This window comes from Dermacentor albipictus, chromosome 4, assembly GCF_038994185.2.
Source record: "Dermacentor albipictus isolate Rhodes 1998 colony chromosome 4, USDA_Dalb.pri_finalv2, whole genome shotgun sequence".
NCBI classification, from domain to species: domain Eukaryota; kingdom Metazoa; phylum Arthropoda; class Arachnida; order Ixodida; family Ixodidae; genus Dermacentor; species Dermacentor albipictus.
Window position 1 is genome coordinate 167129688 of NC_091824.1, and position 26301 is coordinate 167155988.

A 26301-nucleotide genomic window follows, 5' to 3' on the forward strand; every position below is an offset into this window, starting at 1 on the left:
TGATAATAACCTTAAACAAATTTTAGTTGACAGGATCAGACACAATGCAAACATCATTGTTTCCCATATTTTTATGAATGGGTTTACCTTTTGCCAAGTAATTGAGAAAAAAATGACACCTGCACTTTTGTGGGAACAATGACAGAAAGAAAAAGCAACTAGGTTCACACGGTGCTTTTCAGTGGCCCAAGGCATGCGTAAGGACACCTTAGTGCTCCTTTCTATACATTGTTAGTTAGTTAAATGTGGTTTAATGGCGCAAAAGCGGCTAAGGCTATGCTGCACCAAATACGAGGTGTTTAAAAATCGAGTTTAGGAAGGAAAAAGCTTTGTTAATCACCTATATTTTATGTAAAAATCCAGTGTCTAGAAATTTACGGACATCACATAATGGGACTAGTGGATCATCACCTAGAATTAGAGCAGGGTGTAAAGGTATGTGTAGTTGATATAATTTGTGCAAAAGTGTTTGCGTATTGCAGTGTGTGTACACGTCAGTAATATGTGCATGTTAGTGGCTCTTGAAATTTCTCGCATGTTGGTGTGTCTTCTTTCGTAAGGAAATAATTGTGTGCGAGCTGTGTGTGCCCGATTCGTAGTCGGCATTAAACTACATCGATGAACCGCTCCTGATGATAACATGACTTCCACTTGCCAACTATGGGTTTAGGGAGATGTAGCTGGTTGTCGGCACAACGGTCCCATTCGTGTTGCCATTTTGCCGTTAAGGCTTTTCTAATCGCACGGATGCCATTTTTATATGGATGTGTTGTGTTTGTTATCTCTTTGTATGCTGCCATCAATTCAAATCTATCAGCTGCTTCGTTACCCACTATCTCAACATAGCTTGGAATCCAGCAGAAATGAACTGCCCTCCTCTATTTGTTAAGCGCCACCATGTAGAGCCTTCAGTGAGCTTAAAGAATCAGTGTATATGACTGCATTTTCGCCTTTATCAGTGATAATCTTTTTAACAACCCATATAGCGTCAACTTCGGCTGTGAAAACAGAGGTATGTTGTGGCAATCGAATACTTGTTTCCCAATTTTTTGTTATGGCCCTCACACCCATGCTTTCTTTTGTTTTAGAGCCATCAGTGTAATATTTCATGTTATTTTGATATTCGTCCTGAAGAGCACGGAATTCTTGTATAATTTGTTTGTGTGGGGTGTCTCTTTTCTTTAGATGTGTTGACGTCCAGTCGCATAACTGTGTGAAATCGTATCACGGGGGAAACCATAGTGGCTTTTTGGCAATTTGGAGGACTTTGTGAAGAATGTCATAACCCCGACAGTATTGCTCATACCGTAGGACAAGGTGCCTAATCATGTTTGGCTTATTTGTATAGTGTAAGCATGAGTTGCATTGTGTGAGGATGTTGTAGCATATGTGTTGCGGTAATGACTGAATTCTGAGTATGTGAGAAAAAGTGAGTAATGCTATGTGCTGCTGTAAGGAGGGTTCATTGCACTCAACGTATAAACTTTGAATAGATGAAGTTCTGTAGGCATCACTTTCCAGTCAAAGTCCAAGGTTATGTACTAGATCAAGTCGTTGGATGTAGGACTGTCTGGCTGAGCCATAAACCACGGAGCCGTAGTCTAAAAGGCTACGTACAAGAGACTGGTAAGTAAGTAAAAGACATGTTCGGTGAGAACCCCAGTGCTTATGAGACAAAACGGATACTTAGAGCTTTATTTGCTTTAATCTTTAGTGCTTTTATGTGAGTTAGGAAGTTAAGTTTGGTGTCAAAGGTTACTCCTAAAAACTTATGGCCTTGTTTCACCAGCAGTATGGCGTCATTCAATTTTAGGACTGGATCGCTGTGTAGCCCTTTCAATACAGTGCAAACTACTTCTGGAATCCACTACAATGTCAGTGAAACCTCAAGATGCACAGAAAGAATACTGGACACAAAGCAGGAACTGCACTAGAGCAACTTATGGAGGTGGACAGATAAATATTTTGAAGACTTATGCCTTAAATTTGAAAGGCCGTTAACTAGCTCGACATCTAAACCCACAGCTTGACATGACATGCTGATAATCTAAGCATCCTTGAGTCTGACAATTTTTATGGTGAAATTGAATACAACAGCATGACAAGTATGCTTATCAAGACTTGGCAAGCTGAAATGGCCATGCATGAGATTGGCACAAGAGAGTAACAGTGCAGTAAACTTCTGTACTTTAGACAGCCGTTAATTAGGTTTCTCACTTATTGTGCTAGAAGGTCCTGACTGGTGGCAGTACATTTCAGTCGGCTATGCCTTTCATTATATTGAAAGAGAGGGTGAAAGGAAAAAAAAAAAGAATGCATTGGATAGTTTGGTCTTATTCATGTGTGCAATTTACAGTCTAATAAGTGACATTGTAGCAGCTAGTGATGTGTGAAATGTCGTGTTTGCAAACAAGAGTGAATTGGAGAGGGGAAACATGAATGTATAGCGAGAACATACTCGTTCACTTAATTCTAAGAAGTTGACATGGAAAAAGAAGGCAAGGAGTCATTCATTCATGGGCAGGAAGTGATTCAAGTGGCATTATTAATATTACTACTTCCTGAAGACCAAGTCAAACGGGGACAGAGAAGGTTCCTGGACTAAGAGAAAAAAGAAAATCATGGGAGGGAAAGGGGCAAAGGAAAGTAATGAGCTTAAATTGACGAAAATAGCCATGAGACGGAAACTGGACAGATGCTATTTTTAGCCCACTGCACTCATTTTTGACCTACCATGGACAGTACCATGTTGGGTGTGGTGAACATCAATAATGAAGTTTTTGCTCACACTTAGCAAGCATCCACATGCATCTGATGGACTGCATGATTGGTGCTGATGACAATGAAAGACACAAGGCTTTTGTCTAAAGTATCTGTTGAGCACAGCTGAAAAGCTGCACTCGGTATTGCACAGGTGTTCTTGCATGAGGCAGATGTAATTATGTTGGCATGCTTTTCCTGTCAGGCACTGATAGCCACTGTTAATCATGGGCAAGCAATGTGAACAATTATCAGGCCTCCTTATAATTCAATCCACTGGACAATTAGACAAATACTTATTGAAATCAAATTAATGGAAGTGAACTGCAACAGACCATCAAATCTCAAAAGGGTATCAAATCAAGTTCTTCAGCTCAAAATTTAAACCACAAGTGAGTAAGCACCTTTACATATCAGTCTAGACTCGATTAAGTAAAAGGGTAAAATAAGAGAAAAATATGGCCCTCCAAACTTCAAACCGACTGTGCCAAGCTATGGGAGGCATGCAAAAAACTGCACAGGTGTTTGCTGTATTGTGACTGAGAACAGCATACTTTCAGGTGCCAACATAGTGCAGCTGGGCGTACCAAAGGTATGATGGAGCACTAGAAGAATGGCTGGATCGGTTTTGCATGAAGAAAGGATGCGCAAAAGTGGTGCCAAAACAAATAAAGGAATGGAGACAATTTTCTGTGGCAGAAATTGAGATGGCTCCTTGGTTAAATTAACAAAAGCATTCATTTGTGGCACCATTTTCTAGCATTTTCTGATAAACAAGCGGACAAATAAAGTTTTGAGCTTAAGTAAGCCAGGGCTGATTAGTAGTTCAGCGCTGTAGCAATAGACTTGACAGAAGAAAATAACTAGCAGCTGCATAGAACCAAATTGAGCAAAGCAAGGAAAAGTTGAGAGAGAGATATGAAGAATTTAAAAATGCAAGTAAATGAAACGTGAGTGAACAAGCATCAAAAGGAATTACAATATTCAAATACTCACCATCTCTTTCTCCTGACGGGGCCGTCTGCGTCTGCTTGTTGTATGTGACATTCTCCCGGGGTGGTATGTTGGTCTGGTGCACCGTGCAGATGCTCAGCTTAGGTTTCCTGTCAAAAAGCAAATATTTACATGTATCCGAGAAGGGATTGTTGTAAGACCTCTCTTGTGGAACAACATTCATGCATTAAAATTATGCATCTGAATGCATTTTAAGTTGGAGAAAATCAAAGCTCAGTTCTAGAGGTCACAGATGGACAATAAGAAAAAAAACACAAAAACAAAGAGAACAAGTAGCTAAGAACAACCAAGCCCACACTAAGAAAAAGAGATGCAGTTCTGTGAGTGCCCTGAAATTTACGAACTCATCAGCCCACCGGAATCTTCCATGTAGCTTTGAAAAGATAGGACACATTATAATGTTACAGAAATATGTCGAATCGTATACATAATATGTATATCAAGCAACGTCCCCAAGAGCACAAAACTTCTGGCACTGATGCCACTAAGAGAACTCCTATGCTTAGTGTAAAAGATGACAAAAAGAACATGCTTTGAAGTACGAAGAAAAAAAAAAGTGGACGGTACAACTGTTAAAATGGTGAGATTTACACGCAGTTTCTGACCTTGAGCTGCTAAACATGCGGTAGCGCTCTGCAGTGATGAAAGTACCTTTACAAGTTATTCGAAGTACTGTCACTGACACTGACCCCAATTAAAGAAAGGAGAAGAAAAAGAAGAAAGAGGCTCACTTTTGAGCCTTGGTCGGCGCCGGCTGCTGCTGAGGCTCTTGTTGCGTCGGTAGGGACTGGTGGTCGAGGCTGGAAGCAGTGCTGCTCGCGTTCGGCGAGCCCGTCGGAGGCGTTGACACGCTGCTTACGCTCAAATCTGGAAAGCGGAACAAGCCACCACACCGACTCGCAACGAGCGCGCAGCACAGTAGCGACGGCCCCGTGCGAACACAGGCGCCGATTGAAAGAATTCTGGGCGCTGGAAGTAGCTCACCTCGCGTCAACGTTATCCCCAACGATGACAACAACTCATCAGGGTCGATGGCATGGTCCGACCTCGATTTTGACCCGTCGTCAACCTGCGAAACAAGATCGTCCCTGGTGTGAAACAACAACCGAGCGGCAACGGAGAGAAGCGAAGGCGCGGCGGCGGTAGCTGCAGATGTCAATCATGCCGATGCCCAGCACACCCGTCATTTTGCTATACCAGTGCGATCACGCGTTGCAAGGTGTTGCGGCGGGTTTAGAGACCAGTACTGTTTTGCTGCTTGCGAGACACACCTTCGCTGAGGCATCTTAAGGAACCCCAGCAGATGAGCCGAGACGGGAGAAAACCCACGGCTTACGTCATTCAACCTGCTGTCTTTCTTCTCCTTTTCCTCCTTTTTCTTCAGCCGTTCCATACGTAGCTGCTCTAACTTCTGGCGTTTCCGTTCTAACTCCGCTCTTCTGGCCTCCATCGTGAGTAGCTTGCGGTGAAATCGGTGTTGTAGAGTTTCGGCCGCAGCCCTAACACCGAAAACACCCAAAAGCTGCGAGCTGTCCTACCGCCAGGCCACGCCAACTGCGGGCTAGAATGATATTTACGTTTAGTGTGAGGGCGCTACCAATTTTTTTCTGTCGCAAATTACCCTTGCTCTTTTGTGCAAGCAACTGATTTAACAAATGCTGTATCTACTCTAATTAAGATGTGTGAGTGAATATTTTTTTACAAATGGCGAGTTTGTTCAAGTGGATTGAAGGAGAGACGCTGCGAGCAACAAAAATTATGAACGCGCACGGAGAGGCCCTGACGTCACTCTTTGTGAAGCTAAAGTGATGCCGGAAGTAGGCGTTGCTCATGGCGTTGCTCCGCCTATCGGACCAGCTCTCCTGTCTAGATCGCTTTTCTCGCGAAACCACGCCGCGCTGCGCGCAACCGGGCTGCTCAGACGCGCGCGCTCCGCAGCAATACTAACCAATCGCGATGTATCATTGCATTACCGTTGCCAAATCATGTTGAAAGAAGTCCATAATGAATTTCGTAAATTGGGCCGTGAGGTCGAATCGGCTGCTTTTACCGGCTTTTCTGAAAATAAATGTCTTGTAAGGCCAGCCAAATGCAGGTGTTGTCAACAACCGCAGGTATACCGGCCGCAGCCCAGTTCTTGCGTGGCTTTTAAAGAAAGGTCACCTTTATTGCTGCCTTCTAGTTACTTTTCTGTGCTTGGGCTTCCTCGGGCTCTCAGTAGGTCTTGCGAGCTAGACCTCTGGCGATACCAAAAAAATGTACGCATTCTCACTGCACCGCAAGAACGCACTGGAGACACGTACAACACACCGGCCCATACGGTTGCTTTCCATTTGGAGTTTATGAGCACAAACACATTCTCGCTTGAGGAATCGTCGTGCTTTATTGAACAAACTTCGGGTGGCCGCGCATCACTATGACAGCGCGCCGTCGAGGAGGCGGAATGTCATTTCTGACTCCGCGTTAAGACTCATTGACTGCGGCCTGAGGTGCCTTCTTACCACGGTAAGTGAAGCTCCACGGAACCAAAGTTTTGCGATAGCCGGCGCACGGTGCAGAACAGTACGCGCGTAGAACCAGCCGACATGCGACCTTGGCACAGCCGTTTGATGTGTTCGCAAGAGTACGTTCTGTGGAGCTTTGCCGACTCTTGCAGCGCATGCGCTAGTCTACACTGCCCTGCGCTTCTCGCCTGCACAGATAAGATACACCTGCGGTAAGGAGGCTTCGTTCCTTCAGTCAAAGCAGCCGCTTGTTTCCCATCTTCCAGGATGAAGCGTCGGCTGACAGGCACACGGTGCCGAGGGCAGCAAAATGCACATATTCTGCGTAACGCTTTATCAGCACGTGTATTGAGATACACCTGTGAAGGTGTACATGAACCTCGAACGCGCTCTGCTTAACTGCGAGGAACAAGCAACAGTTAAGCAACATGTGTTTTAATATGCATAAAAGCAAGTTGTTACTGAACACGAACTATGCATTCATAACGTACGTTCTACGTGATGCACCACATGCGGTGTCAAAAGCAGGAATCACTGACCTGCAAGGTGTTCATTGTACAGATTCTGAAACGCATCGGTTTCGGCCTTCGAATGCACGTTAGCGAGGGCAAAATTTCCCGCGGATATTCCTTCGTCCGTTGCCATTGCCGTGGCGCGGTACATTGCGTACAGCGTTGCATGCGCGTTCATTTCACGAACTTTAGTTCCTCCTGTCCCACCTGGTCACAGCAACATCCGGGAGTGCACGGTCCAGATAACGGAGCGCAACAAAACACGGAGACCAAAGCAAACCTGCCCGCACGGCGCCTTTGCCACGGTACGAAACCTACGGAGCAACACGTGTGAGCTCACAGAACTAAAACAAAGCCGCCATTGTGGCGCGAAAGGCGTGGCTACTACAACGAAGGAATAAAAAATCAGCAAAAAAGAGGACATCTTACTACGTCATTTCCTCCACACTTTTCTCCTAGCGCGTGTAGCGCGCGGAGGGGGTATAGCTCTGTGGGGTAGGGCCTCTCCTCAGTTTCCTTCCTCCATGTGAACGCGCGACATTTGAACAGGTTAACTGGTACACTGCGTAAGAATCTGGAAATGAAATCAAAGGGAAAAAACCGAAAATTAGCACGAAGCTGTAAAGGAATCTTAAAAGCGTTTTTCAGACAAAAAGATTTATATAAAAAGCATATTTTTTTTCTTTCTGGATAATTTTTATTTAGCTGCAAAGCATTCTTTCTGAAAAAAGCCTGTCCCCTTGCGTTACCCTGGCCATTTGTAGCTTCGTCTGGATCGGGTGTCTACCCATTCAAATCACCCTAGCGTGAATATGAATTTTGATGTTTGCTTTTCATAAAGCTTCCTCAAATTAGCCGATTTCCGCTTGAAGCAGTACCATTGTGCCACCGACAACCTTGTAGAACAATCCAATTTAATGAAAGGAAGTGTAGGCACCCACCTAGCAGCGCATTGCTATCGACGTGGTTGCAAGTCTTTATTTAATTAGTGCAAAGAAGTAAGGTGTATTCGTGACCAGCGTGCGCGAGAGATACGTCGGGCTTACTGCATCGACGGCAAAGATTACACGTGCGTGAGTGTAGGGCCCTCGATGTCGCTCCTCAACAAGGAAATCGCGCTCCTTGCACATTGATGTCGGCGCTCAATTAGTGATCGTGATTTTCAATATAATGTCTTTACTTCTTGTCATGTAGCTCACCCTCTCTCCTTTCCTCTTCGTGCACCTGTATATATGTGCTGTGAGCGTAACAAAACATTGGTTGATAGGCAGCGCTTTGTTAGTCTCCTTCTTATGTTCTGCGTCTTGGCTGTTACTTTTTTTGTGCAACATGTCCAACTGAACGCCGCTGAGAGGTCCTTCGAGTTTTGCTCTGCCATTTATGCACCATAGCGGTGCCTGCTGCCCGAGCAAGCAAACAGCAGCCTGCGGTGCCAACGTTGCATGCCACCGACGTCCTGCGCGACCAGATCGAGGTAGCAGCAGCGGCTACCAAGGCTGGCAGGCGTGTGCAGCAGCTGAGCTTAGTTGGGGTGAGGCTTCTGAGAGCGAGGATGACGTGGCGTCGCGGTGACGCCTCTCCCCTCACACGACACCTGACGGCTAGCGCAGCAGCAGGTGCTCCCTTTCACTCACGCTGTTCCGTCGAGGCGCGCTCGCGACGTGGCGTCGCAGCCAATGGGAATTTACCTGCCGTTTCGCTGCTACAAACGACAGACGCCGGCTTTCTCGCTCAATGAGCCATTTGACGCCTTCACATGTCATGTCAATATCACTAGTCGAACACCCTTACACCCGCTAAAGCTCTAGAGGTGAAGCGTCGTCTGCTTAAGTGCTATTTAAGGGCTGCTAAAAAATTGGGCAATTACAAGCGCTGTATAGCTTTGACTAGACCGCGAGGAGAGATCGAACCGGCGGAGAGTAGGTACAATGATGAGTATGTACTTATATGAAAACGTTAAAGTAGGCGTATATATATAACGCAGTATATATAACAGTATATATAGCAGTGTATATAACAATACTGTAATATAACAGTATAACAGTATATATAACAATAGCCATGGAGCCAGCGCTGGGCATGGGGAGGAACGCAGGGGAACGCCGGGACGGCGGCCAGACGGGGCAGAGAGAGAGAGAGAGAGAGAGAGCATGTTATTGTCAAGAGGAAGGGGCGCTATTTTCTGCAGCCCTTGAGAACACGACTCAGCGCCTTAGGGAAGGGGAAGGCGACATAAAGAAAGAAAAAAGAGAAGAGAGAGGAGAACGGTGACGCAAACTGGTACTGAGGAGAACGAACTTTATTGCGAACATTCGCTTATATAAGCACGGCTAGCTGCGGCAGCGCCCCCTGAGGGCGGGTGACCTTGGTTTCGAAACCAAAACCGCTATGCAACAAATTCATTCATAGGCAAATTACACCCATAGTGAAATTCCGTTGCAGTTGACCTTCAAGGAACACGTGTCCCACGGGTATGTATTCCAAAAGCCTAATTTCTGTCAAAATTCTTAAAAGAATTGACATGGGCGCTGGCACATGTTTAAATGGCCATGATTTGCACCCTCACAGTTCACAGAAGATAACGCTGACAGCCACATGTAGCTTCCTTGTTCACCTTAGTTCCCGTGATCAATATGTTCCTATTTTTTCTTGCATTATTTAGCTTATGGCTAGGGGGAAGTGGCGTAGCCAGAAATTTCGTTCGGGAGGGTTCACGTAGCAGCTCGGCCTCCTCCTAAGAGGAAACATTAGGTCGGATGCTCCTATCTAAATACACGTAGAAGGAGAATTCATTTTTCTCGGCAACCACTGCACCAAATTTGATGAGGTTTGTTGCGTTTAAAAGAAAATCTTAAATTCTGGTGACTGTTTGTTTCAAATTTTCGATTTAGGTCGTCAATATTTTATTGAAAAGTGGCAAAAATCGAAAATTTTCAGAAAACGGAACAATGAAGTTTACAACTCTGTAAATCAGCAATGAAAATTGATATCACAATTCTGTGAATTGCACGTAACAGTACATCTACAGCGGGCAAAATTGATATGTTACACATGAGCCTAAAAAAATTAAGCTTTATGGAAATACGGCTTTTGCAGAACCCTTGTACATAACATAACCAATTCACGTAAGATAGAAATGAACGTATCGAATTTGTCCGTTTTGAATGATGTAATGGATGCTCTTTACAAAACCGCGATATCTGTTCTTGATGCAGACCTATTAATTTGTAAACTTCGTGCTTCTATTTTTTTCGAAGTTTTGAATTTTTCAAAATATTTTAGACAAAGGTCAGGCCCTAAATCGAAATTCCGCTTTTCAACAGACACTAGAATTTAACTTACTCTGTCAAATGCGACACATATTTCATTAAAATATATCCAGCGGTTATCTCAGAAAAGCGTTTCTGCGTTTTACATGTATCTGAATAGGCCGCTTCGGAGTTCGGCCCGAGCTAAAGCTTCCTCTTAAACAATTTACCTAGGGGACAAATACATGAATAATAACTGCATTGTCATGGCCAAAGATGCTGCAAACGAATTCTTGAACGCTACGCGCTCTCACTACAAGTAAAATATGTATTTTTTCATAAAATATTATACTCGTATGTGCCAAAAATTGTGCCCAACATAACTTATGTCAATGCTCTCATGTTTTTTGTCTATTTAATAAATAAAGAAAATATCACACGAACTTTAGACCAGCGAAGCATTGCATGCCGCTGATATGAAAAATGCAAAGGCCATGAAATGAACAAGTTGATGACAAATATGTTAATGAAACTTTGTCATTCAAGATCCTTGTTTACATTCTTGTACATATTCAATGGCCAGTGAAAAATCTCAATGACGCTGTCATTTGTCCCAATGTATTACGTAGGAGCAGCTGTCACCGGTCTTGTATCGTGAGTAATTGCACCGAAGTTACAGTCACAACAGAGAGCACGTATAAAAAGCAGGAGTTTTGCAGAATATACGAGGGCAAGTCAAATGAAAATGAGCCAATGCGAATATATGAAAAATGGGGTACTTTGTTTAAAAGTAGCCTTCCTTTGCATTCAGACATTTGTCCCATTGACTAACGAGTCGCGTAATTCCCGTCTCATAGAGATCCTTGGGTTGCTACTTCAAAACGTCTGCAACTGACTTTCACGTCATCGTCCGAGACGAATCTGGTTCCCTTAAGCTGTCTTTTTGGTTGCCCCAAATGTGGAAGTCGCAAGACGACAGGTCTGAGCTGTATGGCGGATGTTGCAGCGTTTCCCGCTTGAACTCTGCTAATTTTGTAATAACCACATCAGCGACGTAGGGACGGGCATTATCGTGGAACAAGAGGACCGCATTCGTCAATTTTTCACGTAGTTTGTTCTTGATTGCGACACGCAGCCGATCCGGCGTTTCGCAATATCGGAAACAATTGATATTCTCTCAAGATTTAGCAGATTCTATCAGTAGTGGCCCTTGACGATCGAAAAATTAGAGTCAACAACACCTCTCCGGCGGAAATGACGGCCTTTGCTTTCTTTGGGGGTGGTGAATTCGAATGTTTCCATTATAAGCTTTGTTGTCGTGTTTCAGGCTTGTAGTAGAGGCTGTCAGGATTGGGGGCTCAATCCCATCGTCCGTGGTCCTTTGCCAAGATTGGAGTACGGCGTGAATTCGGAGGTAGCTGGCCCATGCCGTCGTCCAACTTATTTACGCTGAGATCGTTGATGAAGTGAAGAACTATTTCTCATCGAGAACGAGGAAAAGGGGTTTATTTACAGAAATTAACTCAGTCTAACATGACTGCTTGAGAAAAAGAGTATCAGTCCAACATGACTGCATGAGAGAAGTGACTCAGTCTAACATGACTGCTCAAGAGAAGTGTCCTCAGCATTCGCACAACCACAGTTTTTATACACTCGATCCGCCGGTCCTACGACGCGGCGACTGTTCGTTTACTCATCACCAACTCGCCGCTGCTCTGCAGATCAGTTTACAGACACAAAGGCAACCGCGCTCTGATGCCCGACGACGGCGTTGGCGGGGTGCCGAAGCGTGAGACGCACCAAAATACGTTGTCCCCACGGCAGCTTGTCCATGTGTGTCAAATCAGCTCCGCGTTGGGGAACTCCGGAATCATTGTTCACACACGCCGAACTAGTTCCGTCACAATGTCGATGGGGCGGGTGGAAGGCGGCGGATTCCAGCGCAAAGGCCGCTTCTTTGAACGCCTCCCAGCTGCAGCGACGGAGAGGGAGAGGTGCGCGTCGTGTCGCCCTGTCGTAACTGTGTGGCAATCTTGTTTCGCAGCTCGCCATTCTTGACAAGGCCTGATGTTTCGTCTCTGATCACAAGTGCAAACAAGAAGTCGTCACCCTTATTGTGACACCGGATCAGATGAGTGAAGGCAGCGCCGAACATCTCTATTCTGGCGTGGGTTCAAAATCTTGGGCATCCATTGCGCACACAAGAGCCGATAACCGAGACGTTCATGAATTATGGCGGGAACGGTGACGGTGAACCGAACCGTGATTGATGTTCACACGCTCTGCCAGTTCATCGATGCTTATCCTCCGTTTTTGTGTCATCAGCTAATCAACCTTTGCAATTTTGTTAGGCGTGATTGCACGATGACTTTGGCCCCGTCTGGGATCGTCTTTGCAACTTTCACGTCCTTATTTGAACCGTTTGTTCTAACGCTTCACAGTGGCTAATGAAATGAAATGTCCAATGTACACGGCAGCCATACGGTGACTAATTTCTTTTTGGGAAGCACCTTCAGCTGTCAAAAACCTCACGGCATCACGCTGCTCCCCTTCTAGAGCGTCCATTACATCACGCAACTATGTTCAACCCAGTGTATGAGAGCATTAAAGAACATTTATCCTCACACCTGAGTGTCCCTTTGTAAATGAGACATGCCTGTGTGCTACGCGCAGACCTTGCAGATAATGAACATAACCACAATTGCGCGGGGTGGGTAGGCTCACTTTCATTTGGCTCGCCCTCGTACATTAGAAATGCGAAGATACAATGGAACATACAAATGCGAAGATACCGCTTGATAAAGGGCAAAAAAGGGCCACTGGAAACAAAGTTCACTGCACGTATACACAAAACCTCGCAACAAGATATCTAAACATATGTATAGGTCTCCAATAGATCTACGTATCTAAGAAAAAGTCACGCTATATAATGGGTCAAAGAAGGCAAATAAACATGTTGCGCAATCACAGATTCACAGAACCCTATATCCCGCCACCATTCCACCCCCCCCCTCCCCCGATGTATCGTGCGCGACGGAAGGCGGCGCGCTTGCTCCTCACTTTTCTCCCTTGCGCACACAAGACTGAGCCACCAATTCCCCCCCCCCCACCCTTTCACTCGCACATACAGCATGCGGCGCGCGGTCTCGATGTTATCGGCCGTGGACTTTACGCGGAACATGAGGGCGACGGCAGCAACGTGCCTAGAGTGTCCATATAATTGCTATTGCAACAATATAATAAGAGTATCCGCAGCTGAAGCGTCCCATGACCCATTACTTTCCGCAAAAGAAGTAAAATAGAACTTTCACCATGCGACAGTTCGCTGCGCCGCAACGTTTTTTTTTTCCCTTTTGTGGGGCGGGGGCACCGTAATGAAAAAAAAAACGGAAAGGAAAGTATGTTGGTCACAATCGAATGCCTACTTTGGGCAACTAATGTGGCTATTCAAGGAATATCGAAGAAAACACGAGACGCTTGGTCCACCAAGCACCATGCGCATACTGCTGGGTAACCTACACCGGCGAGACAAAACTTTCTGGAGAGGTTGCGCTCAAGCGAACACGGTGCAATCCGTCGAGTCCCCACAGTGATGGCGGCGAGCGACCATTGTTTCTTTTTCTCGTCTGCTAGCTAGAAAGCGTCCAAAACTGCCAGGCGAAAATGCATTCGGCCAGAGAAAACCGAACGCGCACCGAAGTGCGCCGCGCGGTGGTCGGGGCAACACGAGAAAAACGCATGTGCTCTGGCTGGCTCTGGCAGCCTGCGGGTAGGGGAGCGAGAACAAAAAAAAAATTGAAGAGGCTCAATGTGTCCTCGCGATTAAAAGTCAAAGTAGAAAAAATAAATAAGAATGTAGTTACCATTGCTGGCTTTAGTGTCTTCACTGGATGCTTTGGCGCAGGTAAAAAAAACGTTGATATTTTTATGTGACATGACGGCACGAATGAATCACCACAACGCTTCGTCAGATCGGGCCTCGCTGTGGGCTTTGTCAACTTGTCTGATAGTGTGTTGATTTGGCTTGTCTCGTTTTATGGCCCGATGTACGACTTTGGAAAAGTTAATGCACTTTGGCGTCAAATATTTATGGGAACATTAAACTTAGAAAGTTCAGCAATTGAAAATCTAAAGCACACGTTTGGAAATGTCAATGCACCTTCCACATCAAAAGTTTATAAGAACTTTATGCCCATAAAGTGTCGGAATCGTCATCCACGCGCTCCGTAGATTCCACGATAGAGTGTAGATTCCGCGGCCTCCGCGAGAGGCCGCGGCCAGCCCGTTAGCCATCAAAACGTTCTTGAAACTTTGTGCTCGGGTGAGGCTGCTTCCGTTATGTGACTCCCGGTGCATGGGCGTTGCCGCGAAATCCAGCCCGAGTTGGCAATTTTCGCGGTGAAATGGCTTTTCGAGCATGAAAAAGACGTTCTAGACAAAATCCAGAATGATTTCTGGCGCCGGGGGTTGCTTTGGTCGGCGGTGCATGGACAGCTAGCACGCAAAAAATTTGGGGGAGGGGGGGCTGAAGCCCCATAAGACGCCCTGGCTACGCCCCTACTAGGGGGCACTATCGCGATTCCTGCTCGTCGCAAGGGACTTAGCTACGAGTCGCCACCATCAATGACGGTGGTGAGAAGACGAGGAAGATCACGAGAAAAGAGCGCCTCGTGATCGTCGACTGCCCATGCACCAGAAGAAGAACGAACACGGAATGAGCAGCATCGCCTTCCCACCGCAGATCGCACGAATCCGATTTCGCTACATCTGGACCGTGGTCTCGACCACTGCACAAGCTCCGTTCGTGTGATGATACAAACGCAGTAATGCCTAAGGGCTCTAAAATACGGCACCAAGGCTCCAAGAGAGAGCGGAAGGCTGCGGACTACCGCACGCCGCCATCGGTCTTGCCGCAGCAGCCACCGCCTTCTCAGCCATCTCAAGAGTCGCAGATCAGCAGCGCGGTAAGGAGGTCGTCACACCACAGGTCACGGGTATCACCATCACACGCAGCCTCGCTGACGGTGCAGTCTGCATCGCTACCGTCACAGGTACCTGCACCCACTGCATCGCCGGTCATGCCCCCTCGGCCGCCGCCGCTTACTTCTGCTTCGACGTCAATGGGCACCACCGGACCATCGTCTCTGCCGCCGCCATCGACTGTCGTTGCCCCCGCATCTGCACCGTCTGCAACACCACAAGTGCTGACTTCGCTGTCGGCGTCTCGGATGCCGCGGACCTCGGTGTACCCGAAGCCGTCGATTCCTCCGCCGTCTCAAGCGTCGTCACTTTCGCGTCAGCAGGTGCCACCCACGAACTCATACGGCACAGAGCGGACTTTGCAATTGGGGGCCTCTTACCCGTCGGCGGTGACACGGAGCGCATCCCTGCGGGAGCTGATGGAGCTGCGGTCACTGCGATCACGGACCCTTTCTAGTGACTTGGCGAACAGGGGTCAACAGCTCCTATCGCCCTTGCTGTCTCGTCTACGCTCACCCTCAAGCACATCCCCGCAAAGGATTAAACGACCAATGCAGGAGGAGCTCCAAGTCGTCGGCGCAGATGCGAACCTTGCACCCCTCAGTTTAGGGTCCGAGGAAACCAATAGACTCCCCCCCAAGCAAGGTCAGTCGTTCCAGTCCGGTAGGCGCGAAGAGCAGCGTGACTTGCAGGAGAGCCAGTTGTCCCTGGCCCACAGCAGGCGTTCCATGTCGCGCACTTCGCTGAGTCTACCGCAGGATCCTTCGCAGTGGCCACCAGCTACGGCTACGGGCTTGGCAGCCATCTGCTTGCGGCGTGAGGAGGCTTCGCAGCTTGTGGGCAAGCACGGTCCCTTCCAGACAAGCACGTTCTATTTCGCCCTCTTGGTTGCTTTCGTGCTGCCCTTTCACACGTTGCCACTGCAGATTGCACAGCACAATGTTGACCACTGGTGCGCCAGGCCTAATAACTTGCGTAACTTGTCGGTGGAGCAATGGAAGCACCTGATGCTTCCACGATCCGAGGACGGCCGTTACAGTCAGTGTCGCATGTACGCAGAGGTGAACAGCTCACGTGTTGTCACGGTGCTTTGCACGAACTGGGAGTACGCGCCCTCAGCCTACGGACCCTCCATCGTCCAGGACTTCGACCTGGTGTGCGAACGCGCCTGGTTCCTGCCGCTCAGCTGCTCCGCCTCCGCGATGGGCGCCATCTGCATGCTGGTCGTCTCGGGACCCCTGGCTGACAGGTTGGGACGGAAGCCAGTGATGCAGTTTTCGACTGTTATGATGCTGGCGGCCTGCTCGGTGATTTTGTTCTCAACTATTCTGAACAGCTTCCTCGCCATGCGCTTCCTGCTCGGAGCCGCCACCAGTACCCTTTTCAACACAAGCTTCGTGCTCCTGGTGGAAGTACTGGCGCCGGAGACCCGCACGCTTTATTCCATGGCGTCAATGCTGGGAAAAGTGTTCGGCGCCATCATAGTCGGCGCTCTGATGTGGGCAAAGTTCAGCTGGTACACGCTGCAGCTGGCCAGCATGCTGCCATACGTCATGTTGCTGCGCAAGTGCACGCACCTAGTGGAATCTCCCCGCTGGCTCCTAGCGCGGGGCAACGTGGAAGAGGCGGAAACGGTCATCATGCACGCGGCCACGCTCAATGGCGAGAACTTGTTCGAAGTGCGTCAGAAGTTGGCGCGCGCGCGGCGTGATGCCGAGCGGGCTGAGCCTGCCACTGAGGGCGCCTGCTGCGACACGTTACGCGTTCGGGGCCGCTGGAGGCACAGCGTCATACTCTGCTACCTCTGGACGGTGACGGCGTTCGCGGCCCAAGCGGCCTCGCTGAAAATCCACTACCTGGACTTCTACCCGGCGGCCTTGCTCGCGCTCTCCTCGGCGCTCTCGTTCCCGACCGAGTTGATCGCAATCGTGTCCGCGGCGCACTTAGGCCGCAGGGCGTCCCAGTCTTCGGCACTGGTGCTTGCCGCCGTCTGCTGCTTCGTAGCCGCCAATCTCGATGACGACAGCGTGGGTCGCAGCGCAGCGCTGCTGTTAGTGACGAGTGTCAGCGTGGACGCGTCACAGACAATCGGCACCCTGTACACAGCCGAAGTGTACCCCACGGTGGCGCGATGCTCGGGCATGGCACTGTGCACGTGCTTCTCGGCGGCCGCCAGCGTTGCCACGCCCGTGGCCGTCTACCTGGGTATCCTTCCGGCGTCTTCGGTGCCGCTGGGCTTCGTGTCTTTACTGTGCGTCACCGCAGCTTGCCTTGTGATGCGTTTGCCGGACACCAAGGAGTCGAGCGCACTGCCGGACCAGTTCTCGGACGCGCACTTGGACACGTCGCCGCAGGAAAGCGCACCCGCGCTGGCCGACACTAGCAGCAACATTCCGTCGCAGGCACGACGCCTCCGCGATGAGGTCCGACCGCAGGAGGAGCGCTGAACACATTTTTCGGACCGCAGATATGCTCGCCGTCGTTACCGTTCGTAAACTGTTTGTAACCAATCTCGCCAATGGTCTTGACGTTTGTTTTTGGTACCGTGACAGTGAGCGTATATATACTTCACTGCTGCTTGCAACTCATTCAAGGGAGAAAATGCGCGACGCGTCACTCGAAGCTGCGCGCAAGATGTCGTGACGCTTAGCAATGCTCCGAGAAATCTACGGGGAATAGCGCAAATAATGGTGCATATGGAGGTGCATATGGTGCAAATAACAATACATGTGGCTGCGACTTCAGCCAGACAAGTCGCAAGGCCAGGCTCAAGCAGGGACGAAATTCAATCCCCGTGCGATGGAATATATATATATATATATATATATATATATATATATATATATATATATATATATATATATATATATATATATATATATATATATATATATATATATATATATATATATATATATATATATATCCACTGTAGATCCGGGCCAGAAGTGGTTGCTCTACCCAAAACGACTGTTGTTTTGAAGCAGACTGGTAGGCAGTGACAATAACTGCATTAATCGGGGTTAATTCGCTTTAAGGATGACATGAGTGTTTCTTTAGCCTTTGTGCAATCACAATTGGCCATTGTGCGTCTATGTTCTTGTATGCATCCACCTGTTCTGGTTTATTGCTCTATGAGCACAGACGAGCAGTGCATTTTTTGTGCTCTTTTATACTGATAAAAAATCATCATCATCATCATCATCATCATCATCAGCCTGGTTACGCCCACTGCAGGGCAAAGGCCTCTCCCATACTTCTCCAACAACCCCGGTCATGTACTAATTGTGGCCATGTCGTCCCTGCAAACTTCTTAATCTCATCCGCCTAACTTTCTGCCGCCCCCTGCTACGCTTCCTTTCCCTTGGAATCCAGTCCGTAACCCTTAATGACCATCGGTTATCCTCCCCCCTCATTACATGTCCTGCCCATGCCCATTTTGTTTTCTTGATTTCAACTAAGATGTCATTAACTCGTGTTTGTTTCCTCACCCAATCTGCTCTTTTCTTATCCCTTAACGTTACACCCATCATTCTTCTTTCCATAGCTCGTTGCTCCCAAATTCAGAACTTCCATGAAATAAGCTTACCTCGATATTGCAGAATAATAAGTGCATGAGCTTGGAATTATTAATTCACTGCATTACGAGCAGTAAAACAGCGCTAAACGACAGCACGAGGAAAGGGACACAGACAACAGCGCTGACTGGCGACGAAGTTGGTTGCTAATCAGCGCTGTTGTCTACGTCCTTCTCCTCGAACTGTTTAACGCTGTTTTACTGCTCGTAATGATGAACCAACCAGCCCAAATGCGTACTCTTCTGCAATTTACTGCACTTGGTATTTGCCCGGGCCCTATATGCAATGCTGTATATGCGTACTTTGTATTCCCATAGCTGCATATATTGACTGCAAACGAATTACGGCTCGGCTGGGTAAAATTACACAAAGTACGTGTGCCGGTTGTAAATGGCGTTGTCTGTACACATCCAGTGCTTTCAGAGCCAAAGGGATTTCTGAGGATAAGAAAAAGAGGAGACAACGTTCTATCCGTATTACACTATTATAAAACAAGTTTATTGTACTACAAAAGAAAGGGGGAAGGGGCAAGCACTCGGGATTAACTTTTGAGTTGCATCTTGTTAACAACAACCGCCGTGATAGTGATGCTCTTCCGGTGCTGTAGCATGCTTCAGATTATCATTGGACGACAGAAGCAAATGTGGAAGAAAGAGAGTTCGCTTCATCGCAATAAGTTCCGCGCGAAAAGCAATAAGTCTGCTATAATGTTACAGCGAACAGTCGTCAGATTTTATTATTCAGCGTGCGACGAAGACGGTTTAATCATCTCGTCCAGGCTGATAAACATGTTCGGAAAAATGAGACAAAACGGCAGCTATTGTGCCACCACGTGGATATATTGCCATAGCGTATTATGTCATACAATCCTTTCGGCCCAAAGCTATAATTCAAAATTAAATCTTCTCAGCTTCGCTACTCTTCGCCATGTTGCGCAGCAAGGGTACACGGGAAACATTTGCGTCGAGATGCATTGTGCGGCGTGCGAAGACCACGAGTTGCACTAACAAAAGCGAAGCTCTAGGTTGCAGTTCACTTCTCCACTTCACTTTGAAATTGAAAACGTTCATTTCAAACCACAAATGTCAACAACATGGCGGTGAGAGTCCGGAAATCACAGCCTTAGCATTTTCAAGTATATTTTTGTTACATTAATTCTGGCAACCACAGCTACACGTCAATGCACAAACGCCACCGTCTTTCTCGTTTGGATTATATATGCCGCTATAGCAAGCACATCAGTATCGCCCGCAGCCCAACTGGTCTATCGCTTGGCATCCTCTTATCGCAGAACTTGACACGGCTCTCCCGCCACCATGGGCGAACTTGGCGGGCAGCGGAAAGCCTGTGCGAACCGCGTCGACTGACGCACCGCCATGTTGACGCGCACCGCGGAGGGCAGGCGGCGGTAGGCCTCGAATTGGCGCGACTCGAACACGGCGTCGCTGAGCTCGCAGTGATCCAGCGCGTAGTAGAGGAAGAACAGCTGGTCCGAGGAGACCTCCGGCAGCGTCGACAGGCGGAAGTCTAAGGCCCAGATGCGCCGCACGGCCAGCAGGCGGCGGAAGGCCAGAAAGCCCAGCTGTAGGGCCAACACCTTAAGCAGAAAGAAAAGAAAAATTGTGGACGTTCCGAAACTGCACGGCGAGTTACGAGGGATTCGGAGTAATTTTGACGATCCGGGGTTCTTTAACGTGCACACAACGAGTTCCTGCATTGTGTGCAACCCTAGCAAAAAATCTTATGTGACATCATACTCAATGACCTTGCATACGATCATGAGAACACGCATGGTTCAGATGCGTTCTTAAGCGATCATACGAGGTGATTGGATATGCGTCGTACGCTGTTATTCGCCTCATCGGAACGACGCCGCGGCTGGGAATCGAATCGACGACCTCAAGCGCCATGGCACTGAGCCAGTGCGTCGGGGGGCGGACAGAAGACAGCCCCGACATGGTCAGTGCCAAGGAAAGCAAAACGCGGTACATCGCGTCAAGTATTCCTTTATATGTTTTTAGGATTGACACTAGAACTGCTCAAAAACGATATGTGCCTGTCTTCATGGTTTTCTGAAAAAGACACGCAGCTTATATGTTGAGAAAATGTGGAAAATGTTATGGGTTAGGTTCAGGTCAACAATAAAGGGCGTGAGCGGGGGGAAATGAAAATAGCTCAACCCTCATCTTCGGCCTGCTTAGAGTGATTATATTAAACGATTATAATGTTTATCGCTACGCTAGGAGGACCAAAAACGGCAGAAAATTCATTTATAAGGAAAATGGGGGCCTTGCCTGGGCGACGTCTACCGAAAGTTTGGAGTGGGTGTATGTAAATCACGTGCTTCGAATATAATTCAATTCAATTCTTTATTTACAGACGTAGAACATACAGAAATACCAAAACTGGTTGGACTGAGTACTTGTCTCACAATTTAGATGCGTTACACGAGGCGTATAGTTGGTTTCCCTGGTCTCCCCGGTAAACTATGGGAGGCATGTTGTGAAAAAGGAAGCATGTTGTGAGTGATGCACGATAAATATTTAATCTGTAGGTTAATTACAGCCTTTGTAGAAAATTGCTTATCTGTTCCAGAGTGTCATACTGCCGTTTTCCGCAAATATTTCCCGAAGTCCTAAAACAACTGTTTCATGGCTTCCGCGGCTCTCAATTAACCGCGCTTCGCGCAAAAGAGCCGTGCGCGCGGACCGTGGCAAAGTGAGCGGCCGCGGCTCTAGGCATCGGCTTCACAGTGCGTCAGCATCTTTGGCGGTGGCACATGCAAAGGAAGCGCCGTTGTCTTTGATAAGCGATAGGCGGCTGAGAGCGCGCTGGAATACGATAGCGCACGAGCGCGGTCACGCGGCTTGATTTCATACTTCGCGAGCTTTCTTTAAACGCCGCAAAAAATCGCCACGCCGCGTGTAACTGGCAACAAAAAATTGGATCGGTCGTTTCTGAACCACCTCTACAACGCAACGAAACGCACTTGGCCCTAGATTGAATATGAAAAATTTGCATAATGGATCTTAGTTCACTAAGCGAAATATATAAAAAATGGCTGTGGCTTAGGTAAGGTTAAGCCCAGGATGCGAAGCATACTAGCCTTTATTTTAGTTGTTGAACCACTGTTTATCCTGGTGAACTGCTGTTGCTTGGCTATATTTGGTTCGGCTAGACAAAGAAACAACTCATGCATTACTGCTTCGCCTTCAAGAGTGGAACGCGACAGCGTTCCCGTCGACCCGCCAAGGGGTGTAAGACAATGGGCTACAGGGCAGCGACTACGCGCCCCGCATTGGACGCGGTGAGCGTCGAGCAAAGCAGCGTTCGGCGCGGCAACGAAATGTGCGCCTGAGCAAGAGACGCACGCCTTAGAAACAGCTCGTTTCTAAGGCAACACCGCATTCACTAGAGGCGCTTTTGTACCGCTTTGAAGCATCGTACTCGTGGCTCAGTGGTAGCGTCTCCGTCCCACACTCCGGAGACCCTGGTTCGATTCCCACCCAGCCCGTCTTGCAAGAGTTGAGCCAAAGCCACTTCTCCTCTGTCGTGACGTCACGGTGTCACGTGGTTTCAAGGCGACACCGCCGCGCCTGAGGAGCTGGGTTGAGCTCTCGTAATATACTTCGCATAAAAAAAAACATACTCTTAGGAGCGCCACATGACGGCAAACCATATGCCGTTGGTTTCATTCAGCTGCGGCTAAGCACCTTTTTTTGAAAGTCCTTGGTTCAAGTTATGCGAGACACACTGTGTAAAGTTTGGGACTCTGCTTTGCCGCAAGACACGGCGCGTGCGTACCTGTTCCAGCAGAGCGTTGCGCACCCGTTCTGCACGGAGGCCATGCGGGAATGCCTGCCGCGCGTTGCCCAACAAACAGTCGAACAGGTCCTCGAGCGTGCGCTCCGCCTCCTCCGTGAAATAAAGCGGGATCTCGCGTTCGTACACGGTGCCTTCGTAGAGCAGCTGCGCCAGCGCTGCATACAACCGCACCGCCACGCGCGACAGGTGCAGCGCGAAGAAGGTGCCACTGGCCGGCACCGAATTGTTGACCAGCCCTACGGGGATCTGAAATAACCGCAGGCACAGCCGGTACCGAGGCCACACGGACAACGGGGAGCCAGTGCTCGGCTGCAGCGGAGACTGTCGGAGCTGCGGGAGCAGAGAAAGAACGCAAAACAAATTTGTGCGCCACTAGTCCACGCTACTGCATCGGTTGCATAATGAAGGCGAGGTCCCGAGCATGATTACCAGCGTCATCTTGATGAAGGTCGAATACTAAAAATAAATCGTGTTCTGGTACTTTGATAAACTTTAATGAAACACTGCGCATCCGACAGTCCGGCTGTAACATGAATATGTCACTCCTGATAATTTAGCTCCATTGCTTGCGTGCTGTCTCACGCAGATGCTTTTAGTGATGAAGCCAGTGCATGCCTTTATCGAAATGGTTTATGAATAGCTAGCACGGATTGAATATCTAGCAAGTTTTATTCAGATTTTATAATAACAACATTCGGTGAATGGTGAAGCAAGACTAAGTCTTTGTAAAGGTCACCAAGAACTGTCATCATCTCGTATAGAGAAAGCGAAATATTGAAAACTCGTCATTCGAATTTTCGTCTCACCAATTCTTAGCGTCGACTACAGTGTTACGACGTCCAGTACCTCTAAAATAAGTCCTGGATCAAGTAAGCAAAACATATGTACCTGTCGAAGCTCCTGTGTTTGACGGAGACTGACGGCGTCCACGAAAGCGCCGATGGTCTTGGAAGAAGCTGCTCCAGTCGTGGCATTGCAGTCACCCAAAGGCCAGATGGGGAAAAAACGCGCCAAGCGATGGTGCTGCATCTTATAGCGCACGAACAGGGACGTCAGATTGTCCATCCACACGACGTTGCGCACGTGTCCCACGAACAGGGACTCGAGCTGGGACAGCCACAGCGACCGGTGCGTGTTCTTGTACAGCGTATGCGACGCCGCTGCCAAGCAGGCTGGATACGCCTGGCTCACCGCGCGCAGGCACAGGAGCTCGTTGCTCCCGTCCTCGGCACGTCCAAGCGTGTGGACCGAGTGGAGCACGCGGAGGGAACTCAATCGCTCAGGCAGAAATGGGGACAGCGCCACGAGAGCCAGCAGGCCCAGGTAGTTGAGCATGGCGCGAGGAGGCAATCTGTTCACGGTCTCGTCCAGCTCTCGACGGAACAGCGGACTTCGGTGCACCAGAAGCCGGGTGCGAGAATCGAGCGTTGCGACGTTGTCGACGACGGTGCGCAGAAAGTACTGCACGCCTTTCCCCAGGGAACCTAACCTATCCACCTGGAAGTCCAAGGGCGACGTTCCCAGGTCGTCGAGTCGGCGAAGCGAGATACTGGCTAAGGCGATGCTGACGTCCTTGGCTGCCGCGTCGGCGGCGCCTGCGTCGTTCGGGTTCAGGGCCTTTGCAGCGGCGCGCGTCGCGTCACCGAAGAGCGTCATGACTCGCGGCTGCGAGACGTCCTTGGTGAAGAACACTGTTCTCGGTGGGCCCACCTCAATGATGTTCTCTTCGAGGTTCCACGGGTCGAGGCCGATCTCGATGCCCACCAGCGACGGCACACCCAGCACCCGCATCAGCTTGGCAGCAAAGCGCCATACTTCCTCGGTAGAGCTGTTAGCGCTCTCCTTTTGTGGCCAGTCCGAACCCCACTGGTGAAGCAGCTGCTTCGTGTCCAAGAGCGCAGCGTTCGCAGAGCCCCTGTTCATGCACATATCGTACAGTGCTCGGGCAGGAGTGACATCTGCGTGCGTCCTGTCCTTTATGTAGGCCAACAACTGAGCTTCCATTGACGCTTGCAGCAGAGTGTCGGTGGAGACTGCTGCCCCTGGAAACTTTTGAATCATCCGGGAGGCCGACTTCTTCCAGGTACCACAAACGTGCTCGTAAAAGTTTTCGCACGGTTCCTTCGTGGACCGAGTGGTCAAATCGCGCAAGTAGTTGCCTTCTTTTCGGCAGTAATCGCTCGAGCATATGAAGTTCCCTCGCAACGGTTCTTGCGTGGTTGCGGTGGAATTGGTCAGTGGTTGCTTTGGCTTTTGCGTGCTGTACGTTATAGGAGGCCACACAGGAGGCCACTGATCTCGCGTTGTTGGAGCAACAGTGTGTATCGTGGACTCGTCGCACGCCGGAGGACGCCGGCCGTGCTTGACCGCTGCGGAAAGCACCAGGAATATGATCCAGATTAGGCAGAGTATCGCCAGCAGAATGACCAGCCTGCTCTCAGGATAGAGATGCACGCTGGTCAACTCTAGGTCACGCAAGTCCTTGTCCATCTCTTCGCTCGCTTTATCGGCTGCTTCTTCCTGCTCTTTTGTGAGCTCGGCGAGGGGCGCCAACGAAACTGCCGCGGCAGCCGCCATGGTCGCGGGTTCCAGCTTTGATGGCGAAGGCTCATTTTTCGGTGATGAAACTCCCATCTCTGGGTTTCGCTCCTGCTCAGCGTGTTCTACAGAAGCCTCGCTGCCGGTATTGTCTACACTTTCATTTTCCTCTGCAGGTTTTTTTCCTGAAGATTTGGGGACCTGAAAAAAAAAAGTGAATGCAGGTTCAAATCACATTGCGAATCTATGTGAAGCGAAGCTCGAGCAAAGTGGCTATAATGCTACAGTGAAATTAAATTCGCAGAGTACAATTGTGTCAATTTCATCTAAAGGTCTGATTTCATGTAACATTTAGGTTCGTGCACCGCACGAGTCATAACTTCAATCTGATGCAGTGACCAAAATGAGTGGATGTTTGAACATAGAAACACTTTCTACATCGTCTATGAGTCTATAACGTCGTTTCACGCACGGCTACCAAGTGCTTCGGATAAATCACACAGGTCTATGGCTCCGCACGGAAAGACGGCAGCGACATCATGGAAGGATGAGCCCGCGGCAGTTTTCGCTATAGTGTCTGAACAACGTAGTACGTACGACACTGAAACATTTTGGCAGAACATTAGGGACGTGTGGTAAGAGCTGGCAATCAAACCAGCGATGGTGGGTCTCACATCCCAGCAGAGGGGCAGAAGCCTAACCGCAGCGCCGCGAAGTTGAAGAGAATACAATTTCGTTGTTTCGTTCAAACTTGGAGACGAGAGGTAAACATTTTAGCTAAGCCAAATAATGAGTAAAGTAAAACGAAACCAGAAGATGTCTGCAAAGAAGATAACATTTCTGACAAGACTGATTAGGACATAGTGCTGCCATTAGTGAACATGATTGAAAAGCAGCTGCAGATTCGAAGAAGCTTGCAAGCTGTCGCTAGTTTACTGAATTCTTTGTAGAAGGAACACCAATGAAGAAGGGATTAATGATAAAACAACTACAGCAGCAGTAAAAGGAACGAAAATGATAGGTCGTGGTTCCCGTTAGACGTGCATGTTAGTCATATTATTCTATGCTACCCCTAGTATAGGGGGACACGTAAGACTTTAGAAACAGGCGCGAATTAGCTGCGAAGAACCACTGTTTCCGCCAAATGGGCTCACGATAACATTTGTTGTCCGTATTTTTTGTCGTCGCAGTAATATCGCTCACGCAGATTTGGTCGCAAGCTCTGAATAGTGTGAATGACTTCGTGATCCAATATATACACTGGTATTTTTAGGATAATTAAGAAAGCAGCCTTTATCTGCGAAATTCGCGCGGAATTTCGATTCGCTTCACGGCTAGTTAT

The 26301-nt window shown here is 48.4% G+C and overlaps 3 protein-coding genes across 33 annotated transcripts in view; 1 reads left to right on the plus strand and 2 right to left on the minus strand.

The window, feature by feature from the left end:
• Nucleotides 1-5342, minus strand: part of LOC135910060 (cytoplasmic dynein 1 intermediate chain 2-like) — a 112722-nt gene extending 107380 nt beyond the window's left edge. For 17 of the 29 annotated variants that reach the window (XM_065442041.2, XM_065442035.2, XM_065442037.2 and 14 more), the window contains exons 1-4: nt 5111-5342; nt 4759-4843; nt 4506-4641; nt 3757-3863 (exon numbers count right to left, since the gene is read on the minus strand). In XM_065442041.2, coding sequence (XP_065298113.1) covers nt 3757-3863; nt 4506-4641; nt 4759-4843; nt 5111-5224 — 442 coding nt within the window. In that variant the 5' untranslated portion in view covers nt 5225-5342. The remainder of the gene's footprint in view (nt 1-3756; nt 3864-4505; nt 4642-4758; nt 4844-5110) is intronic. The other 12 variants (XM_065442050.2, XM_065442048.2, XM_065442049.2 and 9 more) reach the window with 2 other exon arrangements.
• A 9331-nt stretch (nt 5343-14673) lies between these two features.
• LOC135910059 (solute carrier family 22 member 7-like) lies at nt 14674-17821 on the plus strand. The gene has a single exon (XM_065442021.2). The coding sequence runs from the start codon at nt 14865-14867 to the stop codon at nt 17463-17465; it is 2601 nt and encodes an 866-aa protein (XP_065298093.1). The 5' UTR covers nt 14674-14864; the 3' UTR covers nt 17466-17821.
• Nucleotides 17822-19306: 1485 nt separating this feature from the next.
• Nucleotides 19307-26301, minus strand: part of LOC135910058 (neprilysin-1-like) — a 39528-nt gene continuing 32533 nt past the window's right edge. For all 3 annotated transcript variants that reach the window (XM_065442018.1, XM_065442019.1, XM_065442020.1), the window contains 3 exons: nt 23310-25160; nt 22401-22751; nt 19307-20193 (listed from right to left, as the gene is read on the minus strand). In XM_065442018.1, the coding sequence (XP_065298090.1) occupies nt 19879-20193; nt 22401-22751; nt 23310-25160 (2517 nt within the window). In that variant the 3' untranslated portion in view covers nt 19307-19878. The remainder of the gene's footprint in view (nt 20194-22400; nt 22752-23309; nt 25161-26301) is intronic.

Bases quoted from the DNA above. Each gene is read 5' to 3' on its own strand.
- LOC135910059 (XM_065442021.2), top strand. From the start codon at position 14,865: ATGCCTAAGGGCTCTAAAATACGGCACCAAGGCTCCAAGAGAGAGCGG.